Source organism: Thamnophis elegans, chromosome 3 (genome assembly GCF_009769535.1).
Source record: "Thamnophis elegans isolate rThaEle1 chromosome 3, rThaEle1.pri, whole genome shotgun sequence".
NCBI lineage: Eukaryota > Metazoa > Chordata > Lepidosauria > Squamata > Colubridae > Thamnophis > Thamnophis elegans.
The window spans coordinates 52693859-52721144 of NC_045543.1; the positions used below are offsets into that span (position 1 = coordinate 52693859).

Here is a 27286-nt window from a genome sequence, read left to right on the forward strand (position 1 = left end):
ATAGGAGGTATGTTTGCTGCGTTGAGTTATTTGTAAAAATAATAAAAGTGGGATACAAATGAATAATAAACACAAATATTTAGAATAACTAAAGTATAAATCCAACATATAAAAACAAATGTGATGCAAGAGAATGATCAGAAAAAATTACAAAAATCACAAAATAAAAGCTGTACTTAAAATGTTGTATGTTATCTCAAAATTGCCCAATTCTGACATGCACCTAAACACATACTTCTTTAAGACAAAAGTACTCAAGTACATTGCATTCACTCAGTAGAGTGTTTGACTCTAAAATTATGTGTATAAGAAAAGGAAGAGAGAAAGTTTATCCTTTGCCATGCCGAATAATACTACTGTAATGAGTTGAAAAGCAATGAGAAAATAAATTATGGATATGATATATTTGGATCATTGCCTGTCTTGCAACCCTTGCAGTGATTAGACTAATAAGAGAGTCAGATTGTAAGTTCTTTTCATCTCATTGGCTATGGTTGAACTTTCATGATTCAAATAAAAGCTGCTTCATGGGTTGGCTTTGTCTCTATGTCTTACCTATATCTGGCTCCTCTTTCTGAATGTGGTCATCAATGTATCATTGCTGAAAGAACGTAACCCTTTAAATAAAAAAGATGTATCCTCTTTGTTCTACTTCGATGGCCCATATGATAACCTCACTGCTTTTGGGGAAGAAAAAGGCCATTTTAAAGTTGGGGGAAGAGAAAGATGGCACTGAAACAGTATCCAGCCCAAGTATTCCAGAAACAGTATGGAATGGATGCTATTGTAAGATCACCAGAAGGACTTTAATTCCCAGAGCTAAAAATCTTTCCTCATAACATAGTCCAAGAAGCCTCTGTTACTAATAAAATTGCCAAGTACATCACTACTAAATATTTAGGTCTGTGGAGTGTCCAAATGCTCACACCGTAAATGGGAAATTAAAGGGCACAGTATCACCGTCGTTATTTTCATGTCTACTGTCATAAGAGCCTGGAGAAATGAATCAGAAACCTGTCAGAAAAGACTCAAGAACAACTAAGTGTGGATAATCGCTTTGACCTAGCTACGTTCCTGTCAACAACACTATTCAGATTTGCATTGGAAGACTTCCTGCACTATTCTGCAGAGCACCAAAGAGGTAGTGTTAAGTTTTTACTCTATTAAGTCCACTCTGTTTTCTAAGCGGTACTAGCAAACTGGAATCTAAAGTAGTTGCAATGCAGATTTTATTCATCCTCTCTCTCTTAACCATAGCAATGAAAGGTATTGAACACCTCTACTTAAATTACCGCTAGAATTGCAGTAATAAAGTCACACCCTGCTTAAGCCAGACTTCCTCATTCTAATGTCCTCCATATCTAGTTTGCACCATAGTTTCTAACGACTCAAGCACTGGAATTCACAAAGTTGTAATTAACACAAAGCAGCAGATTGGGGTTGTTGATGTAATAATTCCTCTGCTTTTTCTAGGCGTAGCCTATATATGTTTCACAACATGTAGGCTAAGCAGTATGGCACATCTATTGTATTACTTGACCCATGATTAGAATACAGTATTGCAGGCTAACTCTGTCCACAGCCTCGAGTTCCATCCTGGCCAGTTCAAGGTGCACTCAACCTTTCATCCTTCTGAGGTTGGTAAAATTAGGACTCAGATTGTTGGGGGCAATAGGCTTACTCTGTAAATGCTTACAGAGGGCAGTAAAGCATTATAGAGAGGTACATAAGTCCAAGGGCTATTGCTGTACTGCTATTGCTATTGCTACTTGTGACTATGCCTCCATTTTTACTCTAAAGCATTAATGGAGTGCTTATGGGCTTACCTTTTCTTTTGCTAGACTGATCAGAGCAAAAATGATTTCTACAGCTGAACTCTTAAAACAGTTTTTTCTCGTTGTTGAAATAAGAATGAGTCTAGTTTCTCCGTGCCCTGTCCTTCTTGCCTCCTATCTGCTTTTACTGAAAGTAAAAGATAACTGCAGCTTCTTGTCTCATACTTAACATTCAACACACAATTTACTTCTTTAAAGAACTTATTGGCTCGGGTCCTTTATATAAGCTCTCCAATCCATATCATATGACATAACCAGATCAATGGGAATATTGTGGGATATTTGTACCCATATGGAATATTTGTGCCCAAATGATGTATTTATAGAGTGAAATATGATTGTTTGAACTGAACAGGCCCAATTATGGAATTCTTCAAACACAGAATTGGCTCTTTTGTCAAAAGAAAGCAATGTTGTGATCTTACCGTTTGCCTTCTCCTATAAGTGAAATTCTTCCATAGTAGCAAACCCAGCTGTGTCCAGAATGCCATCTTCCCTCCGTACACTCCAAGAGCACCACCGAGGGCAACAGCACACAGCAGAATCCCTGTGGCTGCTCATCAACTAGAAAGAACAGAAAAGAGATTAACATCCTCAAAAAACAAATCCTTTTAAATAGCAACCTGTCCTCCCTGATGCTTCAACGGTTGGTTCCCCTTTTTTTATCCCTCTTCATTCTACCAAAAGCAGGATTGGCCTCCACTACTTTTCTCAAACATCTCTTTGTGGCAGTACCATCACTGATGCCTTTCCCTTACAGAGCCAATGATGCACTTGCCTCCCACCCTCAAGATGGGGGGGGGGAATGGAAAACCATTGCTGTCTCAGCAAACCTTTTGCTTGTTTCAAAATCAAAGGTAGCTGAGCTGTGGTGGCACAACGGTTAGAATGCAGCATTGCAGGCTAACTCTGCCAAAGCCAGGAATTTAGTCCTGATCGGTTCAAGGTTGACTCAGCCTTCCATCCTTCTGAGCTCGGTAAAATGAGGATCCAGATTGTTGGGGGCAATAGGCTGACTCTGTAGACCACGCAGAGAGTGCTGTATAGCACTAGGGAGCAGTATATAAGTCTAAGTGTTATTTCTATTGCTGTTGTTTTCAGTGACTCTCAATTAGTTGATAACTGCATCCCTCCCTTATATGCAGAAGGCAAACAGAGTCTCTCTCTTCTCTTTTCAAACACAGCCTGTAAAACCAAAAGTCACACTTGTCCTTCTGCCACAAGAGATGAAATTTCGTGTCTCTTTCCTATAATTATTACATAGCTGATAATCAGCTGCCCTTTCCAAATAAGGAGTCATCTCTCTCTAGCTAATTGTTGAGCCAGCCTGCTCCCAGTTATTTGCACTCCCCATTTTCTTTCTCCTTTCCTCAGCAGAGCTGTATTGGTGTGAAGATGCAACAAACCTTCCGATGGCCTCTTAAAGAGCAGTTACAATGGAAGAAAGCAATGTTCTGACTCTGCCCCATACACAGAAAACTTGGGGTCTCATTCCATACGTGTTTATACATGAAAAACTAGAATCATCAAATCTTTTTTCTTCAACATCCATAAGGTAAAGGTAAAGATTCCCCTCACACATATGTGCTAGTCATTCCCGCCTCTAGAGAGTAATCCTCATCTCCATTTCAAAGCCGAAGAACCTGCCCTGTTTGAAAACATCTCCGTGGTCATGTGGCCGGCATGACTAAACGCTGAAGGCGCACAGAACACTATTACCTTCTCACCAAAGTGGTTCCTATTTTTCTACTTGCATTTTTTACGTGCTTTCAAACTGCTAAATTGGCAGAAGCTGGGACAAGTAACTGGAGCTCACTCCGTTACGCGGCACTAGGGATTCAAGTTGCCGAACTGCTGACCTTTCTGATCAACAAGCTCGTGTCTTAACCACTGAACCATTGCATCTCTTCTCAACACCCATAATGAGCCCCAAACTGTGCAGTTTCCTTAGCCATAATTCTTCAGGGTTCTAGAAAGCTCTGCTACCTTCGAAATCCTTTAAAAAATCATTAGCAAATAAACATTAATGTATATACTTGGCTCCTGGAAAGTACATGGACAGGTATCTTCCAGGAGTCAAGTATTTATAGTATCTATACATATAGGATTTGGGGTGATGGTTTCCAGGGGTAGCTTCCCATTTCTTTTTTTCTTTTTTGAAGCTGAAACAGAGTGACTGACAGTACTAAAACTCAAGATCTCCCAACTCTTGACAGACAAAGGTATAGACCCCTAATCCTCATGAAGAATCTGAATTTTAACACTCCATTCTTCTACATTTTATTAATTGCTTCCATTATTTACTATCCAAGCAAAGCAGGGGTGGAATTCTACCAGTTTGGACAGGTTCGGACGAACCAATAGCTTCAACGATCAGCTGGGAGCAAACCGGTTCGCCCTGACAATCAGATGGGTCCACCTGCCTGCCCGGAATATTTTCCTACCTTTATTTTTGGAAGAAACCAAGAAGTAAAGATTTCTTCAAATTTTGACATGCAGGCAAAGCGCACGATCACCAAACCAGTTATTAAACCAGGAGGATCCCACCACTGAAACAAAGGCTGTGAGATACGTTGCCAATCCCTGAAGATTCTCTGTTGTACATGCTAAGCTTTGTTAAACAATAGTATATCTAAATAATGAACATCTTGGGCCACCTCATACCCCATTCTTCTCTCTGTTGGTCCTCTCACACACAGAGACATTACAAGAGATCAGATCCACTAAAAGTGGCAAGAGTTTCCCGTTATGTCATCATATTTGGCAGGCCAACAATCTGAACAACACTGAGTTGGGACGATGACCATAAGTTAGTGTGTCCTTGTTTATTTCAGAATCTTACCTTTTAATTGAAAATTCTGGGAACTTTATCTATGATCCCCTGCAATAAATTGTCTGCCCCCGAGTCATAAGATCTGCTACAACTGGAGTGATCACAGTTTACGGTTGGGTTCTTTATTATACTTATTAAAGCCAAGGTGGCGCAGTGGTTAAATGCAGCACTGCAGGCTGACTGCTAGATCAGCAGTTCAGCGGTTCAAATCTCACCGGCTCAGGGTTGACTCAGCCTTCCATCCTTCCGAGGTGGGTAAAATGAGGACCCAGATTGTTGGGGGCAATATGCTGACTCTCTGTAAACCGCTTAGAGAGGCCTGAAAGGCCTATGAAGCGGTATATAAGTCTACTGCTATTGCTATTGCTATTGCTTATTTGCTTCATGTTCTGGTTCTAAGAGACAATATGGACATTCAAACACAAATTCAAAAAGGCCTTCTAAGAACAGAGACTCTGTAGAACTGACCCAACCTCTGCCATAGCTTCAGTCCAAAACTGATCCAGCAAAAGATTAAAGATTAAAATATTATCTTTTTCTTCTTTTTTTCATGGCAAGAATACATTTTGGTAACTACTGAAAACTTGTCATTCTGAATTTGTTTAAAAATCTCTCAGAAAGATTTATTTCTGGCCTTTCGTAAGAATCTAAAACTAGTTATACCATCCAACGGGTGCGCCTATTACCTATGCTTTTTGCAACTCTATATTTTAGAGCAGAACAGAGGTGGAAATTAAAATTAAATTGGGATAGTATTTTTTCTGAGTTCAGCCCAGAGGTGGTATTCAGCAGGTTCTGACCAGTTATGGAGAACCAGTAGCGGAAATGTTGAGTAGTTCGGAGAACTGGTAAATACCACCTCTGACTGGCCCCGCCCCCATCTATTCTCTGCCTCCCAAGTCCCAGCTGATCGGGAAGAAATGGGAATTTTGCAGTAACCTTCCCCTGCCACACTCACCAAGCCATGCCATGCCCACCAAGCCACGCCCACAGAAAAAAAAATTTGAATCCCACCACTAGCTGTATTAAACAAACATTCAACAGCTTTTGGGATGTAGGACAATATAGCTATCTTCTCTTTGACTGAGACAAAAAAGAGAGACTGTATGAGAAGAAAACCTTTTCTCTAGAAAACAATTAACCTGTTTCCCTAAAAATAAGACCTTCCCGGATAATAAGCCTAATCGCGCTTTTAAGCACTTGTGTTAAAATAAGCCCCCCCCCCCCCGAAAATATTGCAACACAGCAGGAACCATGAGGTGACCATCTTCGCCGCTTTGTGCACCACAAAAATAATAAGATCTCCCTGAAAATAAAGCCAAGTGCTTATTTTGGGGGTCAAAAGAAAGACCCCCGAAACCAGGGAAACATGGTATTTAGTCAGCAACTATGCAAACTTATAAAAGCCCAAGAGGAGACGTTGCTTGCTGATTCTTGAAGCAAGTTTAACCATGTTTGAAATCTGGCTCTTTACCCAACCATCCCTCTTTTTTGAAACTATTATCATTTTTAAAGTCATTCCTAGAAAATGGTACTTTATTTTTGTTATCTATAAACCCTCTCTCCTGCCCCTCTAGTCAAAAGATCAAGTCTTGCCCTTCCAGAGTGCCAAGATTAAGTACAATTTCAAATCTGGCTCACGGGGATCAGAGTTCATCCGTGCCATCTGGAAGGAAGGAGCCTAAGGCTGGCAGATTTATTGTGTAGTCAAAATTACGGAGTAATCTAGATGGTAGGATAAAAATGCATTTCGTGCCGTGCTGTGGTTGCGCAACCACCACAATGGCACAGATTTGCCCCAAGATGTTTCTGCCTGTTCTGACTATTTAGCAGGCCTCCATCTTCTGAGGATATGAACTTGTTAATTTCATCTGCATCTTTAAGGGACTTTTTCATCTCCCCTTGGAATGAAGGGGAAAGAATGGAGGACTATAACCCTTGTTTCTTCTCCCTTTTCCTAATGGAATAAAGCTTGAGGGCCATGTTGGCATGCAAATACAGCTGCTTGTGCTCTTTCTGATGTGCTGTCCTTGTCCAGAGAACAAAGATTCCAGCTTCCGGGGCAAAATTAGCTGAAGCTCTTTCATAACCAGGATCAAAGGTTGGATCCAGCTTGCATTGCAACCAGTGTTTGACTTGAAAATAATTATGCTCCCAAATCACTGGTTTTATCTCCAAAGAAATTGTTAGCTAAATCAAAGCTCACATTTACTAAGAGACCAAGTAGTCTTACCACCAGTCCAGTTTTGAACAAATTGCTATAAAGAAAGAGGGAGCCCTAATCCCTAAATATTTATTTCTGTGCATTGCTGTAAATTATACATGGACCTAACTTAGTTCTCATTCATAAACATGCAAGCATTTACTGCTAATGTCACATGAGAACAAACCAGGGCTATCCAACCAGTCATTTTGATTAATTAATTATGTCATTGATTGATTATCTGTCATTGAGGTTTTTTTTTTTATTCCTAGCGACTATATAGATACATTTTCTCCACAAAAATGCTGAATAGTTAAAAGATACTGATGGAGGTATGAATCTGATGAGTTGTAAGAGATTTCTGAACTCTGGGCAATCAGATTGACCTTTGCTATTTGTAAAAACTGCTTTGCTGCTTATGTTAATCTTGGCTGTAAGCATTATCTGCTCTTACAATCATGCTTGGAAATCCTGTCCGCCACACAATCAATAGAGTCTGTACTTTCTCAAATTAAAAAAAAAAAATCTGAAAAAAGGATTTGAGGCAAAGATCCTGCCATATCTCAAATCAGTACAATCTTTAGAATTTACGATCATTCAGATCCGTTTAGTTTCATCAAGGTGACTGGCTCATATGAACTCTCTTTTTTGTCAGTGATGTCTACTTGCCACTAGGAATGTTCATTCCAGGTGGAACGGAAAAGAGAAGTATTTATGAGAGTCGTCTAATACATTTACTTAAGATAGCTGTGTTTGGATGACAAATTTGTTCACACCAGAAATGTCTGTGGCTCATGGAGATTTTTTTTTTAATTGAACAGGTGTTTATCCTGCTCCAGAAACCTTAAAATGAAACCACAGAGTGCTATAAAAAGTCCCAGAGACATTTACAAGCAAGCAAGTTCTAGATTTTCATCTCCCAAACAGGCTAGTTAGACAATTGCATGCATGTGTACACATCAGTAGGGGGTTCCGGTGTTGTCTACATGGGCACCACATGTGTTGTACCTGCCAGGAATGCCTCCGCAAGACTCCGCAACGCTCCAGCTACTCAGCGGAGCATCACGCAGGCTCTGTACGTGCCATGCATGTGCATAGAAAGCTTTAAAGGACAGGTAAGGAGCTCAGGCAGGTGGGTGGGTCCTCCGGAGTACCGTACCAGAACAGTACCCAGTACTCCGGGCAGGCTCCGGTATGCCCGTACTGGGGAGTACCGCCTGCAGCCCACCACTGGTACACATATATGAATGCATTCTATATTCAGTTCCTCTGCACTAGAGTAGGCAATCTGGTGCTGCCACATATTTTTTTGGGCTGCAGTTACAGACTTTTCACTAGCAATACTGAAGTACATTGTTCACAGAGTCTAAAACATCTGGAAAATACTGTTCTCTAATTCTGCTGTAACTAATCCAATGACCTCAACCGGGGAAGATATATATGCACAATTTGGGCATCCTCCAGATAGTTTGAGAAGACAACAGGAAATTATGGAAATTGAAGACAATGTCTTAAGCATAGTAATTTGGGTGGAGATAGTGTGGAGTTGTCTTAAAATAATTAAATTCTCCCCAGACATTTGTCTTATTCCCTATCAATATGGAAAGACAATTTACAATAGAGGTTAAGACAGCAGGCTAGAAACCAGGAGACTGGGAGATCTAGTCCCACTTTGGGCACAAAGCCATCTGAGTGACATTAGAGTCTTAGAATAACAGAGTTGGAAGGAACCTTGGAGGTCTTCTAGTTCAACCCCCTGCTTAGGCAGGAAATCCTACACCACTTTAGACAAATGGTTATCCAACATCTTCTTAAAAACTTCCAGTGTTGGGGCATTCACAACCTCCTGAGGCAAGTTGTTCCCCTGATTAATTGTTCTCACTGTCAGGACATTTCTCCTTAGTTCTAAGTTGCTTCTCTCCTTGATTAGTTTTCACCCATTGCTTCTTGTCCTACCCTCAGATGCTTTGGAGAATAGCTTGACTCCCTCTTCTTTGTGGCAGCCCCTGAGATATTGGAACACTGCTATCATGTCACCCCTAGTCCTTCTTTTCATTAAACTAGACATATTCAGTTCCTGCAACCGTTCCTCCAGTTCCCTAATCATCTTTGTTGTTCTTCTCTGAACTCTTTCTAGAGTCTCCACTTTTTTACATTGTGGTGACCATTTGAACTAATCCCACTCTCTCAGCCCTTTTGCAAAATCTTGCCATGAAAACTGCAGGGATTTGTCCAGCCAGTTTCGAAAAATTAGAATGATTAAAAGAAAAAGATATCTGTCAAAAAACAGGCTTTCCCCCATTGCATGTGAAGGAAAATGCAAATGAAATCAATCAAACACTCCAATCTTTATAAAAAGCAAAGAAAAAAGGAGACAGAAAAATTATACAGCATGAAATACTAAACTGGTGTCAAAGTCTTGCTCTGTTTCATATTTAAAATGTATAATGTTCTGTTTTAGCAATTATACTCTACTTCCACATGAAATTCCCGAACGGGTCAGCTACAAGAAAAATCATCACCGAAACAGAATTTCAAAGAACAAGCAAACCCCCCAAACCCATTAAGATCGAAAGGCTTACCCAAAGCTGTAGAGCAATTTTAAATCTTCAACTAGTAATACCGACAACTGGAAGAGTTCACTGACAATGCACCAGGGAGAACTGTAGCCCTGCCAAAGGCTGCCTGTGTCACAAGTGTCAGAGGTGGAAGTGAACTTTGAAACTAGAGTTCTCTGGCTGAGCTATTATCAGATAAATGAAGTGATGATATACCCAACAGTTTTAAGAATTTCCAGAATTGAAGATGTGGGCTAACCAGATTTTTTTTAAATTATAACCTACTATATATTTTATTTTATTCAACAAATGTGGCAAACCTGATGCACTGCTTATTCCTTTCCCTTTTAGTATTAAACTGACTATGGGCCACACAGTTTGTCAATTGTAATTTTAGTGTAATTAGACCATGTATAATTGACAGACTGGATTTTACCATAGATTTTAGCTGTTATTTATTATTTTATACTAGAATTTTTAATTGTATATTTATTGAGTGTTTTATTTGTTCTGGTCTCTGATCTATGATCTATCTCTCCCTCCTTCCCTCTCTCTCTCTCAATCTAAGCTATCTCCCAAGGTTGTTGTGAAGAAAAAAGGAGGAGGGGAGAGTATGTTTGCTGTCTTGAGTTATTTATAAAAATAATAAAATCAGGATATAAATAAAATAAAAATAAATAAGTAAATGTATCAGTCAAATACTATAGGCTTAGTTTTCATGCCTTGCAATAATCTCCAAGCTTTATTTATTTATTTGACAGTCTTTATAATATAACCTGCCCAGATCCCAAAAGGGCAGCACACAACACAGGAAATAAAAATTACAAACACAAGGGAGGCAATTAAAAACAATTCCTATAATCCAAAAATACCTATGACAGACAACTACAATCAAATCAGCTACAGATGACAGCTTGTTGAAATAAGGCAGGTTTAATTTGCTTTCAAAATGCAAAAGGAGGGGGCGGAAGGAACTGCACATATCTCTGGTGAGGAGAAGATTGCAAAAAATGGGGGCTACCATAGAAAAGGTCCATCCCCAGGTCATTTCATTGACATCTTTGCCTTATTTTTACTTCTATAGAAGCAAGCTGAGCATCGGGGAATCCCAGAATGCTTGCCATCTATGTAAGGCACAAGAAACCAGAATACCACGATGAATAGATCAAAGCAGCTTATTGTTGGTCACCTATTTACAAGAAACTTGACAGACTGACTGTATTTCCTTGGGAACCATGGCTTCACTACTCTGGCCTGTGTCATTTGTTTCCACAGAGTGACTCTGTGCTGGAACACTTCTTTATTCTCCCTTCTTCTTTAGCCATTGATTTCAGCACAAACTGAATGGGCTCTAGGACAGTAGTACCTGATGCACTGCAATAGATGAAGACAGGGTCCATAAGAAGATTCCACCTGCTGGTTTTGTGGGCCTGATCTTGTCAGCTGGCAGTTGAGCTCTTCTACCAAAGACAGTAGGCACACCCAGGAAGAGATGATGACCGCCATCTATGCTGAAGTATCACCATATTGTTTAGCATTCCCACCCTGTACCTCTGTCTTTTTTGGACAATTCTGCAGTGTGACCTGACAGATAGATGCCAAAACAGAAAACAGACTTGAGTTTGTTGGGCCCAATGTTTTATTTTTTTATATGGTACATTTTATCCCATCTTTACTCCAAGATGGAAGTCCCCTTAATCTCTCTGGTGGTGCGTCCCTGATATGACCTTAACCTTTTTAGCTTGGTCACCCACACTCTGCTAGGGAGAAGTTTCCAGCACAGGTCCGAAAGCACAAAAGTCCCAGTGACCAATCCAGATTGGATCCCAGCTTGGTTACGCTTAACTTCACATTCTTTGAAACATTTGCTTCAAAGAGGGAGGATTACCTGTCGAAACCCAATAACATCATCCTCGCATTTTTACAAAAAAAAAATCTCTCCAACATTACTAACCATACCAAAGGCACCACCACTTAAAAGCTTCTGCATCAACAATGACAGATACACCAGCTGTATCATTGTGTCTTATAGATTAAAAGGGGAAAAAACTGACAACTAATTCAGAAAGGCCGTTGGTACTTACCTGATACGCCTCTTCTCATAGTGGGGGGGGGGAGTATCCAGGATGGTTGACTTTATCCTCTTGTTGATTGGACTGAGTCATCAGAGCTCTTGGTATAAGCCTCTCGTCCACCAGGCTCCACCCAGTTTGTAGACGAAGAACTCTATCCGACTCGTTGAACCTCCTGTAACGATTGAAGCGGTCCCGCCGCTTCAGATCCAGAATTGCCCTCCATCCCCCTGATGCCTTGGGAATTACGAAAGGGATGGTGTAATGCCCTTGGCCCTGCTGTCTAGAGGCACTGGCTGGATGGCTCCATGTCCAGCAGGAGTTGTATAGCCTCCTGCATCAGTAATCTCCGTGCCGGGTTATTTGAAACCAGGCAGCTCTGGAAAAACCCCGGGGGTTTAGACAGAAGTTCCAGAGCCAGGCTGTGCCTCATGATGTTCTGAACCTATTTATCTGATGAGGCACGGTCGCAGCAGACGGCAAAGTATGCCAACCGCCCCCCTATGGGGGGGCTGCCTATCTTGGCATCTCTGCCTGCCGGAAGAGCCTCCTGGTAATGTCTGGCACCTGAGTACCCCCGCCTCGAACACCTGAAGGGATCCTGAACCCAGGAGGAGGACCCAAAGTCTTGTCCCCAGGAATAGGGCCGTCTGGAGTAGGCGCCGTCCTGAACTGTCCCCTCTTAGGGTCTGTGGAGAGCCCCTTCCTCTAGTCCTTATTCTCGACCAGATAGGGGTCCAGAGCGGGTCAAAAAGGACATCTCCTGTGAAAGGAGTGGATGCCAGGCGCCACCTGGGAGTGAACCTCTGCCTGTCACTGTCTCTGCCACAGCAGCCTGCGAGATGCAACGGTGGAGCAATTGCCCTGGAGGCAAACCTGGCTGTGGACAATGAGGCATCCGCCACAGATTGGATAACCGCCCCAGGCTTATTGATGTCCTGGTGCGCTTGACCTCGGTAATGGGGATGCGTTGTTGCAGCTCCTGCAGCCAGAGAGCAGAGGATACCTGTTGAACAATGAGGCGGGTGGTGGCAGCCTTCCCGGACCAGGCGGCTGCCTGATGCCTCTTCGGAGGGTGAGGTCTGCTTTCCTGTCTTCCAACGTCAGAGCCTGCTCAGGTTCCCCTGGCAAAATTGGGGGTGTATGCAGTGCCAATGCCGGGGTGCCCCTGGTGGGTGGGATTAGCACCCGTCCATGTCTTGATCCCACCATTGGACAGAAGGCCTTGTCCTTCCAGGGGGTGGGGGGCTCCGCGCCGCCCTCACCTGTCCCTTCTCTCGATCCGCGGCTCTTGGGGAAGTCTCCAGCACCGCTGGAATCCTTGCAGCAGAGCTTGCCTGCCAGAAGCTTATGCCCTCCGTCTCCTGCTCGACCAGCAAATCCCTTTCTGAGTGTTGCTTGTCTCACTCAGAAGCCTGGGCGGCGGCTGCCCCCTGGGGGGCTTTTGGCCGCTCCTTACAGTCCAGGGAGTTGCCAGCTCCCTGGGATGCTGTAGGAGGGAGACACTGGAATTTTCCTTCCTTCCCTTTCTTGAATATCTTCGACCTGTCGGAGTCCAGGATGGTCAACCGTCCATTTGAGGGACTGAGTCTAAAACTGGTGGAGCCTGGTGGACCAGAGACTTATACCAAGAGCTCTGATGACTCAGTCCAATCAACGAGAGGATAAAGTCAACCATCCTGGATACTCCTCCCCCTCACTATGGAGAAACCAAATTAAATGAGGAAATAATTCCCCTGATCAGTAGACATTCCCCATTAGTCGATGTTTTTTTTTCCTCCTTTTTTGGAAATTTGTTTCAAGTTTTAAAAGTGTTTGTGTATACATGTCCATGATATTTTATGTAGAAGGCCAATCCATATATTTAGCAGAAACAGTGGGCATGCCTTTCTTGCACTGGCCATTTTAGGCAAGAAACCAGACTTTGCTGATGTATATGTGTCTTGAATATACGTATGTGGGTCTGTTTCGTTTTTTTCTTGTGTTTGCTTCTCCTGATAAAAATTATATGTCAATATTTTGACCAAATATTAAGTCTAACATTCTGAGTGACATTCACCCACCTTTTGAGGGAAATGGGCGTTGGTCTTACCTGATACGCTCCTTCTTTTTGTCCTACCAGACAAAAACTGGACAGGGCAGTCTCATTCACTAAGGAATTCTGCTGCCTTGGCCCCAGCTTTTTGACAGTATGCTCAGATCTCCTCCGAGCAGTGATTCTGCTTCCTGTGCTGTTCTGGGGGGGCCCTTGCTGGGGCCCACGACCCTACTCTGGGGTCAATAGGAGGCTGCTATGCCAGACTAAACCGAGGAGTCAGCCAGAGCACCTGGAAAAGCCTGGGGAGTGCCGTCCACCCCCTGGTCTGGTAATGCCGGGCTTAAGTGTTGTAGCTGTGCCAGGAATCCCCAGCACAATGGAGAAAACACAAGTTTGCATGGTTTCAGTATCTTGTCTTGATCCATAATATTTGAATAATGCAAAACAAAAATGAAAGAAAAGGTAAGCATGTTTTGACAAGCAAAGCATCAAATTGAAACTATTCACTGGTAAGCAGTTCTGAAGGATAGTCTGGATACTTTCATCCATGTGCAAGAATGTTCTTTTTTTGGCCATGTCCCACTTGTACAGATTAAACCAAAGGAGCTGTGGACAGCAGCTTTACAGGATCAATACAGAATATGGTGACACAGGGAGTACATCTAGAGATAAATACATTCATTGGTATCCAGGCCAGAAATAATACACAAATTGTCACATTCTTTAGGATTTCTGATAGGTCATCTTTTCAGCCAGCAATGTCTGGAGGAACTAGGAACTGACTTTGAGATCTTCTAGATGCAAAATATCAATCCTGTTACCAAGATATGCCTGCTCTTATATGTAGTATAGGTATAATTCAGAACATGCCAAAATGCTGTGCTGTATCTTTCAAAGCAAACACCCTTAGGAAAGACAAACAACATGGTAATTAAGGAAAGTAATTTGATTCTCAGATAGAAGTAGGGTTCTGTGCCTCTTGAATTTCTGGCATCCAGTTAGCTAGATCTGAATCTAACCCTGATTGAAACTTCTAACATATGTTGTAATTCTGTGCCTTAACAGATTTACATACCCTTTCTGAAACAGAAAAATGAGCAAGTCTGAAAGGGTATAGGTTTAGATATCTATCAATCTCAGCCTTACCACATCATAATTCTTCTATCACTGGCTCGTAACATGAAAAGTGAGCAAATGTGCTTAATTGGATTATGAGCTCGCCACAGGCTAAAGGACATTCAACTAAACAAGCAGCATTTCCACTATTATTCTCTTTTAGCCATTTACTATCATAAAATATTCAGATGCTTTTATGTATTTCATAAAATAAAACTTTCATAAAACTTTCAAATTCCAAACATTAACCAGTGAAAATGAGAGATCAACATCTGTTTCTCTATGAGAAAGAAAAAGTATGTCAAAGAGATGCAAATATCCTATAAAAATCTGTATATAAATATATGTTCCCTAAATTGTCACCATCCTGGGTTTAGGGAGAAATTCACTAAAAAAGGAATGGTATGTTTGAGAAAGTCACGTTGATGATTCTTTGACAGGAAAAAGAAACCAAACAAACAAATTTTAAAAATGCTTGGACAATTTTTTTTAAAAAGATGTATGTTATCAAAAAGATTGCCATATCGCAACCTTATAATAAAGGCATTTCACAGCCACAATATGTGGTAGATCATAATCCGTCTACAGCTTTCAAAATTTTGGTTAATATGTTTTTCAAAATAATAATATTTACATAATAATATTTATATTTAAAGAGGCAAATTTGGGTTAGAGGCATTTCTCGTAATAAATTATTGGCACAATATAGTACCGACACAACCTTATCTACTCCCATGCAGAGAGGCTTGTTTCTTGAGATACAAGCCTGGAACACAAACATGTACTCTAACTTTACTATCAGTTCATGTCCTCCCTTTCGGGAATATCCGATCAAAATTTCAACTTTACATTCTGTGCCTTTTTTTATAAGAATTGGCCTTTCGGGAATCCCTGCCAATATTGTGCCCTCTGGTGTAAAACTCTCTAAACGATTCCTAAAAATTCTACAACAGCTGGTCAGATTTTTCTCTTAAAGGGAGTCTGTAAAAAGGAGTAAAACGATGAAGAAACATGTTTCATTTCAGAGGGTGATATTAAACAATCCGTCAGGCACAAGATCCTAAACAACTCCGAGTTTGTATTTTTAGCATCAGCAGCAACATTCTATATAGCAGCATTTTGGGGTGGGAAAGTTCCCTCAACAATTTTGATATTACACTATAAAAGGGCAGACACAGCAGATACCTTGAAAGCCAACCTGACACATGAAAAGACGGGGCAATTGGATGGGAGTGTGGCTCTGTTCTCAATGGCTAATTTTGAGTTTTATGCCATAAAATAGAGGTGTACTCTAGGGCAGGGGTCTCCAACCTTGGCCACTTGAAGACATGTGGACTTCAACTCCCAGAATTCCTCAGCCAGCTTTGCTGGGAATTGAAGTCCATTAGTCTTCAAGTGGCTAAGGTTGGAGACCCTGGCTCTAGGGCACTAAAGAAAGAAATTAAAATAGGTCCTGTAACTTGGAGGGTTAGCCTAGACCCCAGAGGTTAAGTCACGAGTTACATTCTCTTATTACCTTCCAGATTGAGTTAATAGGTAGTTATTTGCCCCAGGGGAAATTAAACACTGCACTGCACACAATATGCTCTAGGGATATATTGAGGTTAAAGGGCAGCAACTACATTAAGACTACTACAGGATTGGAATCAATCAGCTTATTCCTCTTTAAGTCTTAAATATACAAACTGTTCCTTCACACACTGAGACGTATATCCTGTTTGGCAATACTGAGCATATGTATAAACAGATCAAGAAAAGGCTTGTGAGCGGTCACATTGGACTTCTATATGAAAATACTGCAATATCCACATTGCCTGGCTCATTGATGTACTATGTATCTACACAAAAGTCTAGGCTTCAGCCCAAAAATCCTATAACTCCAAGTTATTTGGAGGCTCTTCTCAGCAGCCTCCTAACTTGCCCTCAGCAAAGGAGAACTTTTATCGTTTATTTACTTATTAGATTTTTATTAGATTTTTTTATCCTGCCTTTATTACTGTATAAGTAACTCAAGGTAACAAACATATCAAATACTCCTTCCTCCTCCTATGTTTCCACCACAACCCTGTGAGGCAGGGATGGTTTACCTTCCCTACTGGTTTGCAAATCTGAGTGCTCGGCGTTCACTTTGCTTGCACGTGCTACTTCCGTGCATGCGCAGCTCCTTCTGTGCATGTGCTTTTGGTGGAAAAATTGCCTAAATGGGATACCGTAGAGCCGGGCGCAGGTAGGTAGAGCCACCGGTGATTTCTGCTACCTGTTCAGGTGATCCAGTCCGAACCGGTAGAATACCACCTCTGCTGTGAGGTGAGTTGGCTGAGAAAGAGAGTGACTGGCACAAAGTCATCCAGCTAGCTTTCATGCCTAAGGCAGAAGTAGAACTCATAGTCTCCCAGTTTCAAGGCTAGCATCTTAATCATTCCATCAAAGGGGCTCTCATCATTAGAAGGGAAATTGTATGGCATTTCCAGTGTCATTTCTCCATCCTCCATCTTTGGCTTTCAAAAGTTGAATCAATTGCCTCCAAACTTTTCCACTGGTCCTTCTATTCATTACGGTGCAAGCACTTATTTATACTCTTACTAATCAACCTATTATTGAAACAGAGACTTAATTCTTAATCTTTGAACAAGTAAATCAATGATAATCTCCAAGAGGCTGACTTTTATTCAAGTACCATTGCAATTCAACATGCAACCTTACTGCATTGTTCTGTCTTCAAACAGCAGAAGGTAGGATGAAAACTAGTTTCACAAGGTTTAATTAATTACAATAGTCTGCTTGTATCATTTTTATTGAGACACTGGTTCCAATTTAAGGGACAAATGAAAGGCAACATTATTGGTAATGTTACCTACGAAAGTGAGCATTCCAACTTGATGGGCAGATTATAGTTTACCAGAGATGCATAACTTTTCCAATTAATCCTCTGAAACTTTTATTTGATTTGTTTTAGGGCTTATTTATCAATTCAGCCTTCTCTAGGTATGAACATTCTCTGACTTCATGGAAGGCATTAAGTGTGATTTTATTATTATTTTTATTTCTACTGCCTGCTCTGTTTGCTAGAAGAGAAAGCCAGAGCCTGCTCTAAAGAGAACTCTGAACCTTCTGGTCAGCAGATGCTGACTAAAGTTTGTTTTTCCACAAGAATGTTCCTGAAAACTAGCTCAAATCCATGACATCTAGAAAAGGACTCTCTTCACATATACACAGTCACATTATCTTTAAAACCACATTAACACTCTATCACAGTCAACAATATGAAGAAAAAACAAAACCGGTGTCCCTCACTCAATTAATTTAAGAATGGTTTCCAAGCAGTTATCTGGAATAAAAGAACTACTGGGCCAATAAATAAGATGTTTCTAAGAGCTCTCTCTCTCTCTTTCTCTTTCCACATTACAGAGACTCATGTGCTTTCATCAAATGAGCAATGCAAAAAAATGCAAAGGTAGCAAACTTTTTCCCTTTGCCGGTCAGACAATGACAAAAGAGAAAAACAGATTAAGTAACATCAAAGTTTCTTGTATCTAGAAGACAACTTCTTTGTCCCTTGAACTTTATCCAAAGATTATTTTAAAACAATTATCTGCATCAGGACAATTCTAAAGATGACTATATAGGGCAGTGATGGCGAACCTTTTCGGCACCAAGTGCCCAAACTGTAATGCTCAAACTGTAATGTTCATGCATGTGCACATGGGCCAAAAACCTGAAGACCAGCTGGCCGATGTACATGCAAGTGCTAACCATATGGACTTCCAGTTGGTCTTCGTGCCTGCTGGAGCGCTGGAAACCAAAGACCAGGTGGCTAGGCCGCGCACGTGCAACAGAAACCAGAAGAGCAGCTGGCGACAGCATGCAGGCCCACCAAAAAGGCTCTGCATGCCAACTCTGGCACACGGCCCAACTCTGGCACGCGAACCATAGGTTCACCATCATGCATATAGGTTATTCAATACATCTCACATGATGGCTTTATTCCTTCAGTAAATCGTACTAAATAAAAAGATGCCATCATATTTCAAAATGCAACTTGTATCTTCTCCTTGATTTTCTAGGAAAGATTCTGCAGACAAAATATTCCTGTATGATTGATTGCCAAGGTACAAGATATATGATTTGTACAGTCAACGGAAGCCTTTTAAGAAGGAAACTCAAGCTGCAAAACTTCAGCATCTGGTCATGCAAAGCACGAAAGAGCAAAGGAATGCAAGAATTGATTGAGATTTCCAGAGAAACTTTGGAGATGCACACATGCAGGACTTCAGCAGCTGCCGCAAATACATTTTCCTTCAAAAGTGACCAACATTCTAAAGCAGGATACTTTTAATAAAACCTAAAATAGCTCCAAAAGGGATGCAGTGGCTCAGTGGCTAAGATGCTGAGCTTGCCAATCAGAAAGGTTGGCAGTTGAGTGGTTCAAGTCCCTAGCACCAGTAACAGAGTGAGCTCCCGTTACTTGTCCCAGCTTCTGCCAACCTAGCAGTTCGAAACCATGTAAAAATGCAAGTAGAAAAAATAGGGACCAATTTTGGTGGGAAAGTAACAGTGCACCTTTGGCATTTAGTCATGCCAACCACATAACCATTTATGTTCTGAAGACAAAGCAAATTCCCGTTGGATTATGGGTTCCAAATGATGAATAGATACCACTAAATCCCATATGGATGCATATTAATAAATTAATCCACCCTTAAAACATGCACCTTGGAATATTTTAAATAATTCCAAACAGGATGAGAGAGCTCAGGGTAAGGAAAAGTTGTAAACCAATTTTTCGGCCTTAAAATATGAAATCTTGGATTGCAGTAAGTTTAAAAAAACGATATGTTTTAATTCCATGTATTTATTGCAAACATAAAGGAGGCAGCGCAGTGGCTCAGTAGTAAAGTTTCTGGGCTTGTTGGCTGGAAAGCCGGCAACCCTTGTTTGAGGCCCAAGCGTCACATGATGGGGTGAACTCCCATCCTCATCCCAGTTCCTGCCAATCTAGCAGTTCGAAAGCATGCAAATATGAGTATATAAACAGGTACCACTTTGGTGGGAAGGCAACAGCACTCCATGATGTCATGTTGGCAACATGACTGCGGAAATGGCCTTGAAACAGAGATGAGCACCCCTCCTTAGAGTCAGCAATGACTAGCGGAGTAAGTTCTGCAGGGACTCCTTTACCATTTACTTTTTAGAGCAAACATGAAATATGTCTCATAAAAGCTAGAATACTCCATTTGTCCTGGAAAGAAATGAAGGTTTACTATGTGTATTGCCATCCAGAATAGCAATAGCACTTATATACTGCTTCACAGTGCTTTACATCTCTCTCTAAGCAGTTTACAGAGTCAGAACCTTGCCCCCAACAATCTAGGTCCTCATTTTACCCACTTCGGAAGGATGGAAGGCTGAGTCAACCTTGAGTCTGGTGAGATTCGATCTGCCAAACTGCTGGCAGCCGGTGATCAGCAGAACTAACCTGCAGTACTGCTCTCTAACCACTGTGCCACTCTGACTCATAATACGTGCAAATGGACAGTTAGAGAAGGTTAAGATTCTGATTAATAGACGTCTCCAACGAAGAACTGTTTACAAAAATTCACTGAAAGTGTTTCAGTTGTTGTGAAATCATATGAGAAATCATTTGAAAAGCAGGAAGTATAAGTCTATAAGAACTCCAGCACGTAATTTTACTTGAATATATGACTAAGATCTGATTTCACTTGTAGAAACCAGCACTACATAGAACTTTTCAGCAAGACAAGGGCTTGTCAACCCATAATGAGCCATGGGGAGTATTTGTTTTGCCTTAGTTTGTAATTGAAGGCCTAGTTTATAAACCTTGATTTCTAGCTTATACCACAATTTATGATTACTTTTTACAGTATTTTTATATTGCCAATTCAACATGTACCACTGACAGGTCAATAAAACTTATATTTGTGAAACCATAAGTAATACAGACAGATAACATTAAACCACACTCTCATTATGTCAGATTCATTATATTATATGAATCATACCAATTCTAACTTCCAATAGAGCTCCAAAAAAACTGATTTAGGATGAGGTATGAATCTTTGGCACAATCTTTACGATTCATAGTTCAATAGACAAATTTCCATTAGCACCACTTCTTTTACTAAAACTATTAGAGGCCATTTCCAAAGTTTACAGAATGGCCTCCAGCTAATGACTAGCTTTCTATCTTATCTACCTTCCTTGGTATGAAGGAAGGCATGATGTCATATTCTACTCTAAGCATCCTGAAGTAACACAGATGTCATGAATTATGGAGTACTAATCTTGAAAGTGATGTGAAATTTGTATGTGTATTATCTTGTGCGCCCATTATATAATTACATTTTTGCTACAACAATCTATGCCAGTTTCAGAGTACTTAGCTCTAAATATACAATGTCTACACGCACTTAAAAGCCTCAAGGTAAATTCACTAGTGATTATATGAGCATTATCTGAATGCTCCAAAAATATTGTACAGGTAGTCCTCGACTTACAACAGTTTATTTAGTGACTGTTGAAAGTCACTACCTTTTTTCATTACCTTTTTTCACTTGCAACTTTTGCAGCATCTCTATACTCACCTGTTTAAAATTTGGATGCCTGGCAACTGACTCATAATTATGACAATAGCAGTGTCTCAGGGTCATGGGGCAAGCCTTTGCCACCTTCCACAAGCAAGTCAATGGGAAGCCAGATTCATCTAATAACTGTGTTATTAACTTAACAATTGCAATGATTTACTTAACAACTGTGGCAAGAAAGATCATAAAATAGGGCAAAACCCACTTAATGAATGTTTTGCTTAGCAACAGAAATTTTGAGCTCAGTTGTGGTCACAAGTCAAGGAATATCTGTATTGCAAGAGTTTTTTCAAATGGTGTTTTTTCCAGTTTTACACTCCCCTATTTGGTGGATCAAAAGCCTTTATAGCTGACTGAGAATTTGAGCTAAGTTCCATCGCTATTGTTATTGTACTACTTGCATTGTAGAGAATTCTGGAGCTATCCTTGAAGAAAACACATAGCAATTGTTGAAAAAACATGGATGCAGTGTAGGAAAAGAGGAGGCATGAGAAAGAAACTCAAGATTGTCCCACCTTGACTCTCTTTAGTTTAGTATAAAAGGGAGGGAAAGAGAAATTATTTCAGGCTTTCAGGATCGTGTTACTATCATCTATACTAATAGAGTATAGTTGCAGTATTGATGTCCATGGTCTACCTTGAAGGGCTGACAAACAAAAAAAACTTGAAATTATCAAAATGGAAATGAAACATATCAAATTGGCTATTTTAGGAATAGATAAATTTAGATGGGCTGAAATGGTCCTGTTTAAATCTGATGATTATATAATCCTTCCATACATCCATACATAAATTACATTCAGGTAGGAATCTGTATGAAAGGTTATTTACCAAGAACATTGTTAAGCATGTGCTTGGCGAAGAGCGTTATGTCCTTTGTCAGCCCTTGATTCAAGGAACACAAGTGCAATCTCCCTTATTAGAATGTCACTGGGATCATATGAGCTGCGTAACAAGAAACAAAATATGAAAAAGTACAATCTAGTCATCCAGAAATCTTCCTAGTGTAGATTTGGAGACTAGAGCATGATTTTTTTGATATCAAACAAAAGATGAAGGACATCTGACCTCAAAGACATACAGTCAAAATATAAATTTGATGTAAGAAACAGATTCAATCTACTTAACTTACATGAAAGAGAAACCAAGGAGCTACAAGAAGAGTTAAGAAAATTCAAAGAGAAAAAATCCAAAGAGTTTGTTGTGAAAGCTACCAAGATACCCTTAGGAAGATAAAAGATAAGGAATGAAAGACTTGGAAGACAGAAGGATATTGAATGACAGTGATAACTTTCAACATTAAGCAAGAAATATCAAGGAATGATATTTCACCCCAAAAGGTCAATATAGAGGGGAAAATAACAACAAAAAGAATCAGAGACCTTTTTAAAATCAGAAAAATAACTAGAAAATTCACAGTTAAGGAACTACTATATATGCAGTTTCTTCAACACAGGCTTGACTCCTACAGCTTGCCCAGATTAGTCCCTGCAGTTTTCTTGGCAGGATTTTGTGGTTTGCCATTGCCATTTTATTAGGGCTGAAAGAGAATGACTGGCCCAAAGTCGCCCAGCTGGTTTCATAGCTAATTTAGGATTAGAATTCAGGGGTGACATGACAGCAGGGTTCCAATATCTCGGGGGGGCTGCTACAAAGAATAGGGAGTCAAGCTATTATCCAAAGCATCTGAGGGTAGGACAAGAAGCAATGGGTGGAAACTAATCAAGGAGAGAAGTAACTTAGAACTAAGGAGAAATTTCCTGACAGTGAGAACAATTAATCAATGGAACAACTTGCCTCCAGAAGTTGTGAATGCTCTAACACTGGAAGTTTTTAAGAAGAGATTGGATAACCATTTGTCTGAAATAGTATATGGTTTCCTGCCTAAACGGGGGTTGGACTAGACCTCCAAGGTTCCTCCCAACTCTGTTGTTCTGCTCTGTTCTAGTTTCCCTGTCCTACTCCAGAATCATAACTATCAAACCAAACCTATTTTAAAGTAGGACTATTCAGATTTAATTATTGGGGGGGGGGAATCTAATGAGGTTAAGGGAAAATGAATAGACTGTACACAAATCATTTACAAAAAAATGAGAGCAACATTTTCTGAGAAAGAATATATTCAGGAACAGATTGCAATAGAAACAATAAGAAACAGCTTTTTGTAAGAAAGTACCTCTGCAGTTGAATTGATTGTTCAAAGTTGCAAATGGAAATATACATATAGTTTTATAGAAGAAAGGAGAGTGCAAATGACCAAACAATGTAATTAAGTCTTCATGCTAGGAACATTTTCCTTAAGATCTTAGATAAAACAATATATCCACGTGTGGACAGAAAAACACCAAATGAACAAATGGTTACAAAATAGGAAGAACATATCAGATGTCATAAGATAATGAAAATAGCAAAATATGACAAGAAAGGTGTAATTTATCAACTACAGCGATGCTTTTGATGGTGTATATCATCCCATATATCTGTACCAGTGGTGGGTTCTGGTTCCCATTGCAATTGGTACAGTTGCAACGGGGCCCAGCATCCTTCAGATGAATGCATGCAGTGTGCGCATGCATGCGTCTTACCATCCAGCGACGCCTCCATGAGCCTCCGCAACACTCCAGCTTCTTGGCAGATTGTCGCTGAAGCACTGTAAGCGCCGTGCGCATGCGCGGAAGCGTGGAAGAGTTTAAAGACAGGTAAGGAGCGGGCAGGTGGGTGGGCCCTCCGGAGCACCATACCAGAACGGTACCCAGTGCTCCGGGCAGACACCAGTACGCCCGTACTGGGGCGTGCCATCTGCAACCCACCACTGATCTGTACATTCAGTTCCACATGTGATGTATATATTAAGGTTAAAAGAAAAACCACATCTATTTCAAGAAACCTTCATAACGAGCAAGAAGTAGAAGTGAGTTTGGAAGAATGGAGCAGTTCAAAATAGGTAAAGGAATGTGATAAGGATAGATAGCAACTCCATATTTCACATTTATACCATGACTATATTAAAAGCACTGACATCTAGAACCAAAATCGATCACTAGGGACAGAAACACTAACAACTTGACGTGAGTATTTCGTTAGCCCAAAGTCAAGAAGTCTTAGAAGAACTCACTTGGAAAGTAGAAGAGGAAAACCAAAATTCAGCTTAAATAGGAAAAAGAAAAAAAAATGATCAATAGAAGATAGAAAATGATTTTTGCATTCTTGGGATGAAGGATAACCATATAATGCACCATTAGAGATTAATTCTATGGAGGAAGGGAATGGCAAACTTAGACAAGATCAGGAAGGATAGTTTAATGACTGCAGAGATCAAAATAGTTAACATAGTGGTAATGGTATTGAAAGCTGGGCACTGAGAAAGAGCTAGTGAAAGAACATTAATGGATTTGGAAATGGTTATTTATAGCAGTCAATCCTGGATCAAATAAAGACCATTCCCTTGAAGTGATCACCATCAACAAGGAGAAACTCACATTCTTTTGTCTTAGGGTGGAAGCAGTTGCTTGATGATAAAAAGCAACCAGACTTGGCAAGATAAAAAGGAGAAAAAGGAGAATACCTCAAATAAGGAGGGTATCAAAAGATGCAGTACTTTCCTTGAGAATGCTGAAGATATTACTAGAGCCAGGCTGAGTTAGTGATTGTCTATGTCATCACTAGAAGCAGAGTCCAAATCAGGGACCTCGAAGTAATATTCTTAATTAATAGGAGGTATCAGTGACATTTTAATCCCCCCCAAAAGAGCTCTTGTTAACCACTTCCGTTAAAGTTATCTTACATACATGGCACCAAGCTCTGACAATTTACAGTTCAAGCATGCACAATATCCCCAAACAAAGATCAAAAGTAATACAATGAAAGTAACGCTTTCATTTCATTCTGAAAAGCTATTCTCTTTGGTCTTGTTTAGTATTGACTCAGAATGGGAAGGAAACATGGAGATTCACAATACCGCCTGGAGGTGAACAACAAAGCCAATGATAATAATAGCAATAAAATAAACAGCCTATGATTACCCCCATCACCCCATTATAGTGCTTCTCTCGGTGCATAAGGTTTTCATGGACTTGTTTCTTACAAAGTTAGCTTCCCCTTCAGATTAAGGGGTGCAATTCCCAAGCTGATGGCTTTTATTAAGCTGTCACACATATTACAAGGTTACTTTCGGTCATTCCTTGCTGACTTGGAGTTGCTCTATGTTTTTTTCTCCTTGCCTCAGTAGCTCCAACTTGAGGCATCTTCCTAGAGAGCAGCCACAGAAAGCAAACCACAAGTTCCTCTTTGAAAAGGTTTTGACTCTTCCAAGCTTCATTCCAGGTTGGGTTTGCAAATATGCTTTCGGATTCCTTCTCTGACCTGGGCAGGCATCCTTAACATGGAGAAGGATACAATGCCCAGAATGGCTACTGGGTCTGGCTGCAAATGAAGAGATTTGTAATCCAGCAATGTAGGGGAGGAATTGGGAGTCTTACTAATTCAACCAGGGGTTTGTAGGAAATAAGCTATGATCCTTGCAATTCTTCAGTAAGACATGTATGGTTAAAGAGGAAGGCAACATATGCCCATTGTTTGACAAGAGAGAGAAAGAGAGAGGGGTGGGAAGATAGAGAGAAGAAAGAAAGAAAGAAAGAAAGAAAGAAGAAAGAAAAGAAAGAAAAAAGAAAAAGAAAGAAAGAAAAGAAAGAAAGAAAAGAAAGAAAGAAAGAAGAAAGAAGAAAGAAAGAAGAAAGAAAGAAAGAGGCAGAGAAGAGACTGAGAGGAAAGAAAAGAGAGAGAGAGAGAAGTGAGAGGAAAGATAGAAAGAAAGAGACAGAAAACAAAGACAGTGAGAAGAGACAGAGAAGAGTAAAAGAGAGAAAGAGAGAGAGAAAACAAAGACAAAACAGAGAAGAAAGAAAGAGACAGAGAAGAGAGTGAGAGAAAGGAAGGAAGGAAGACAGACAGACAGATCTCGGCGCCTGCTTTTGTCTACTTAAAACCAACCAGACCCCTTTCCAAACGCGCCAGTCCAGCTCCTCTTCGCCCTTCGCCGTTCCTGCCCTCCTATCTTCGGAGTTCCTCTATCCTTTGGAGCGACCGTCCCGTGCCCACAACAAACCACCTAAAAAGCCGGGCTGTAGATGTACGTACGTGCTTGCCAGGAAACACCCTGTTCCAGGGACGGCGAGAGTTTCAAAGGGACAGAAAACGCGCTCTGAACACTCTCAGAAAGTCCGCTTGGCTCGCCTTCCTTGTTCCTTTACACACAAAAAAGCTCCGGGAACCAGAAAGCCAAGCGGAAGCTGAAGGCGCTTCGAGATCGGTGCAGAATTGCACGGGGTCGGAGCCAGAGACATATTCCTCCCCCGATTTTTTTCAGAAGCAGGACCAGCCGATCCCTGGGGCTTGGCTGTAATGGCATCAGCCCCTTCCAAGGATGCCCCTCTTTCGCGATCCCCCCCCCATTCCCCCAAAATCCCTCCCTTTCGCCCCCTTTTACCTGCTCGCCAATTTTAACCGAGGCTCTCTTGTCTTTTAGATCCACCTGACGGCCGGACGAATCGTCGACAGCTAAGTTGGGGTGGGGGGAGAGGAAAGTGGTGGTGGTAGTGGGTAGTGTACTCCCCACACCAGCCACCTCAACTCTTGCGCGCTCCCCCAACCGTGACTCAAGAAAAGCAAGCGACGGCGAGCCCGATGCGCCTTATATAGAACCCCCGCCGGCGCTGTACAGCGAGGTTATTATCGGTCAAACTCGGCTTCCCGTCGCCGCTCCAGCTGCTGCCGCTGCTGCCGCTGGTCTGTTTATGTATTTCAATCAGTCACTGTGAGCACGTGGCGAGGGAGTCCGCCTCTTAAAAGGGCGATGTTACTGGACAGCCTGGCTCCTCTATTGAGGGGGAGGGGAGGCTCTTCGGTGGCTCCCAGCGGTTCCCGCATCCCCACCTAGCTTCTTGGATGAGAAGTGAAAACATTTTCAAAGAAGGAGCAAGAAATTCCAGTGGCCTTCTGGGACAGCCATGACCGTGATGGCTGAGAATCTC

At 41.0% G+C, this 27286-nt stretch overlaps 1 protein-coding gene across 2 annotated transcripts in view; it reads right to left on the reverse strand.

The window, feature by feature from the left end:
* ABCA1 (ATP binding cassette subfamily A member 1) overlaps positions 1–27031 on the reverse strand; it is a 126626-nt gene extending 99595 nt beyond the window's left edge. The window contains exons 1-2 of one of the 2 annotated variants that reach the window (XM_032212831.1): positions 26743–27031; positions 2261–2399 (exon numbers count right to left, since the gene is read on the reverse strand). In XM_032212831.1, coding sequence (XP_032068722.1) covers positions 2261–2326 — 66 coding nt within the window. In that variant the 5' untranslated portion in view covers positions 2327–2399; positions 26743–27031. Of the gene's footprint in view, positions 1–2260; positions 2400–9453; positions 9559–26742 lie in introns of those variants that run through there. The other variant, XM_032212832.1, reaches the window with a different exon arrangement.
* Between the last annotated feature and the right edge of the window lie 255 nt (positions 27032–27286).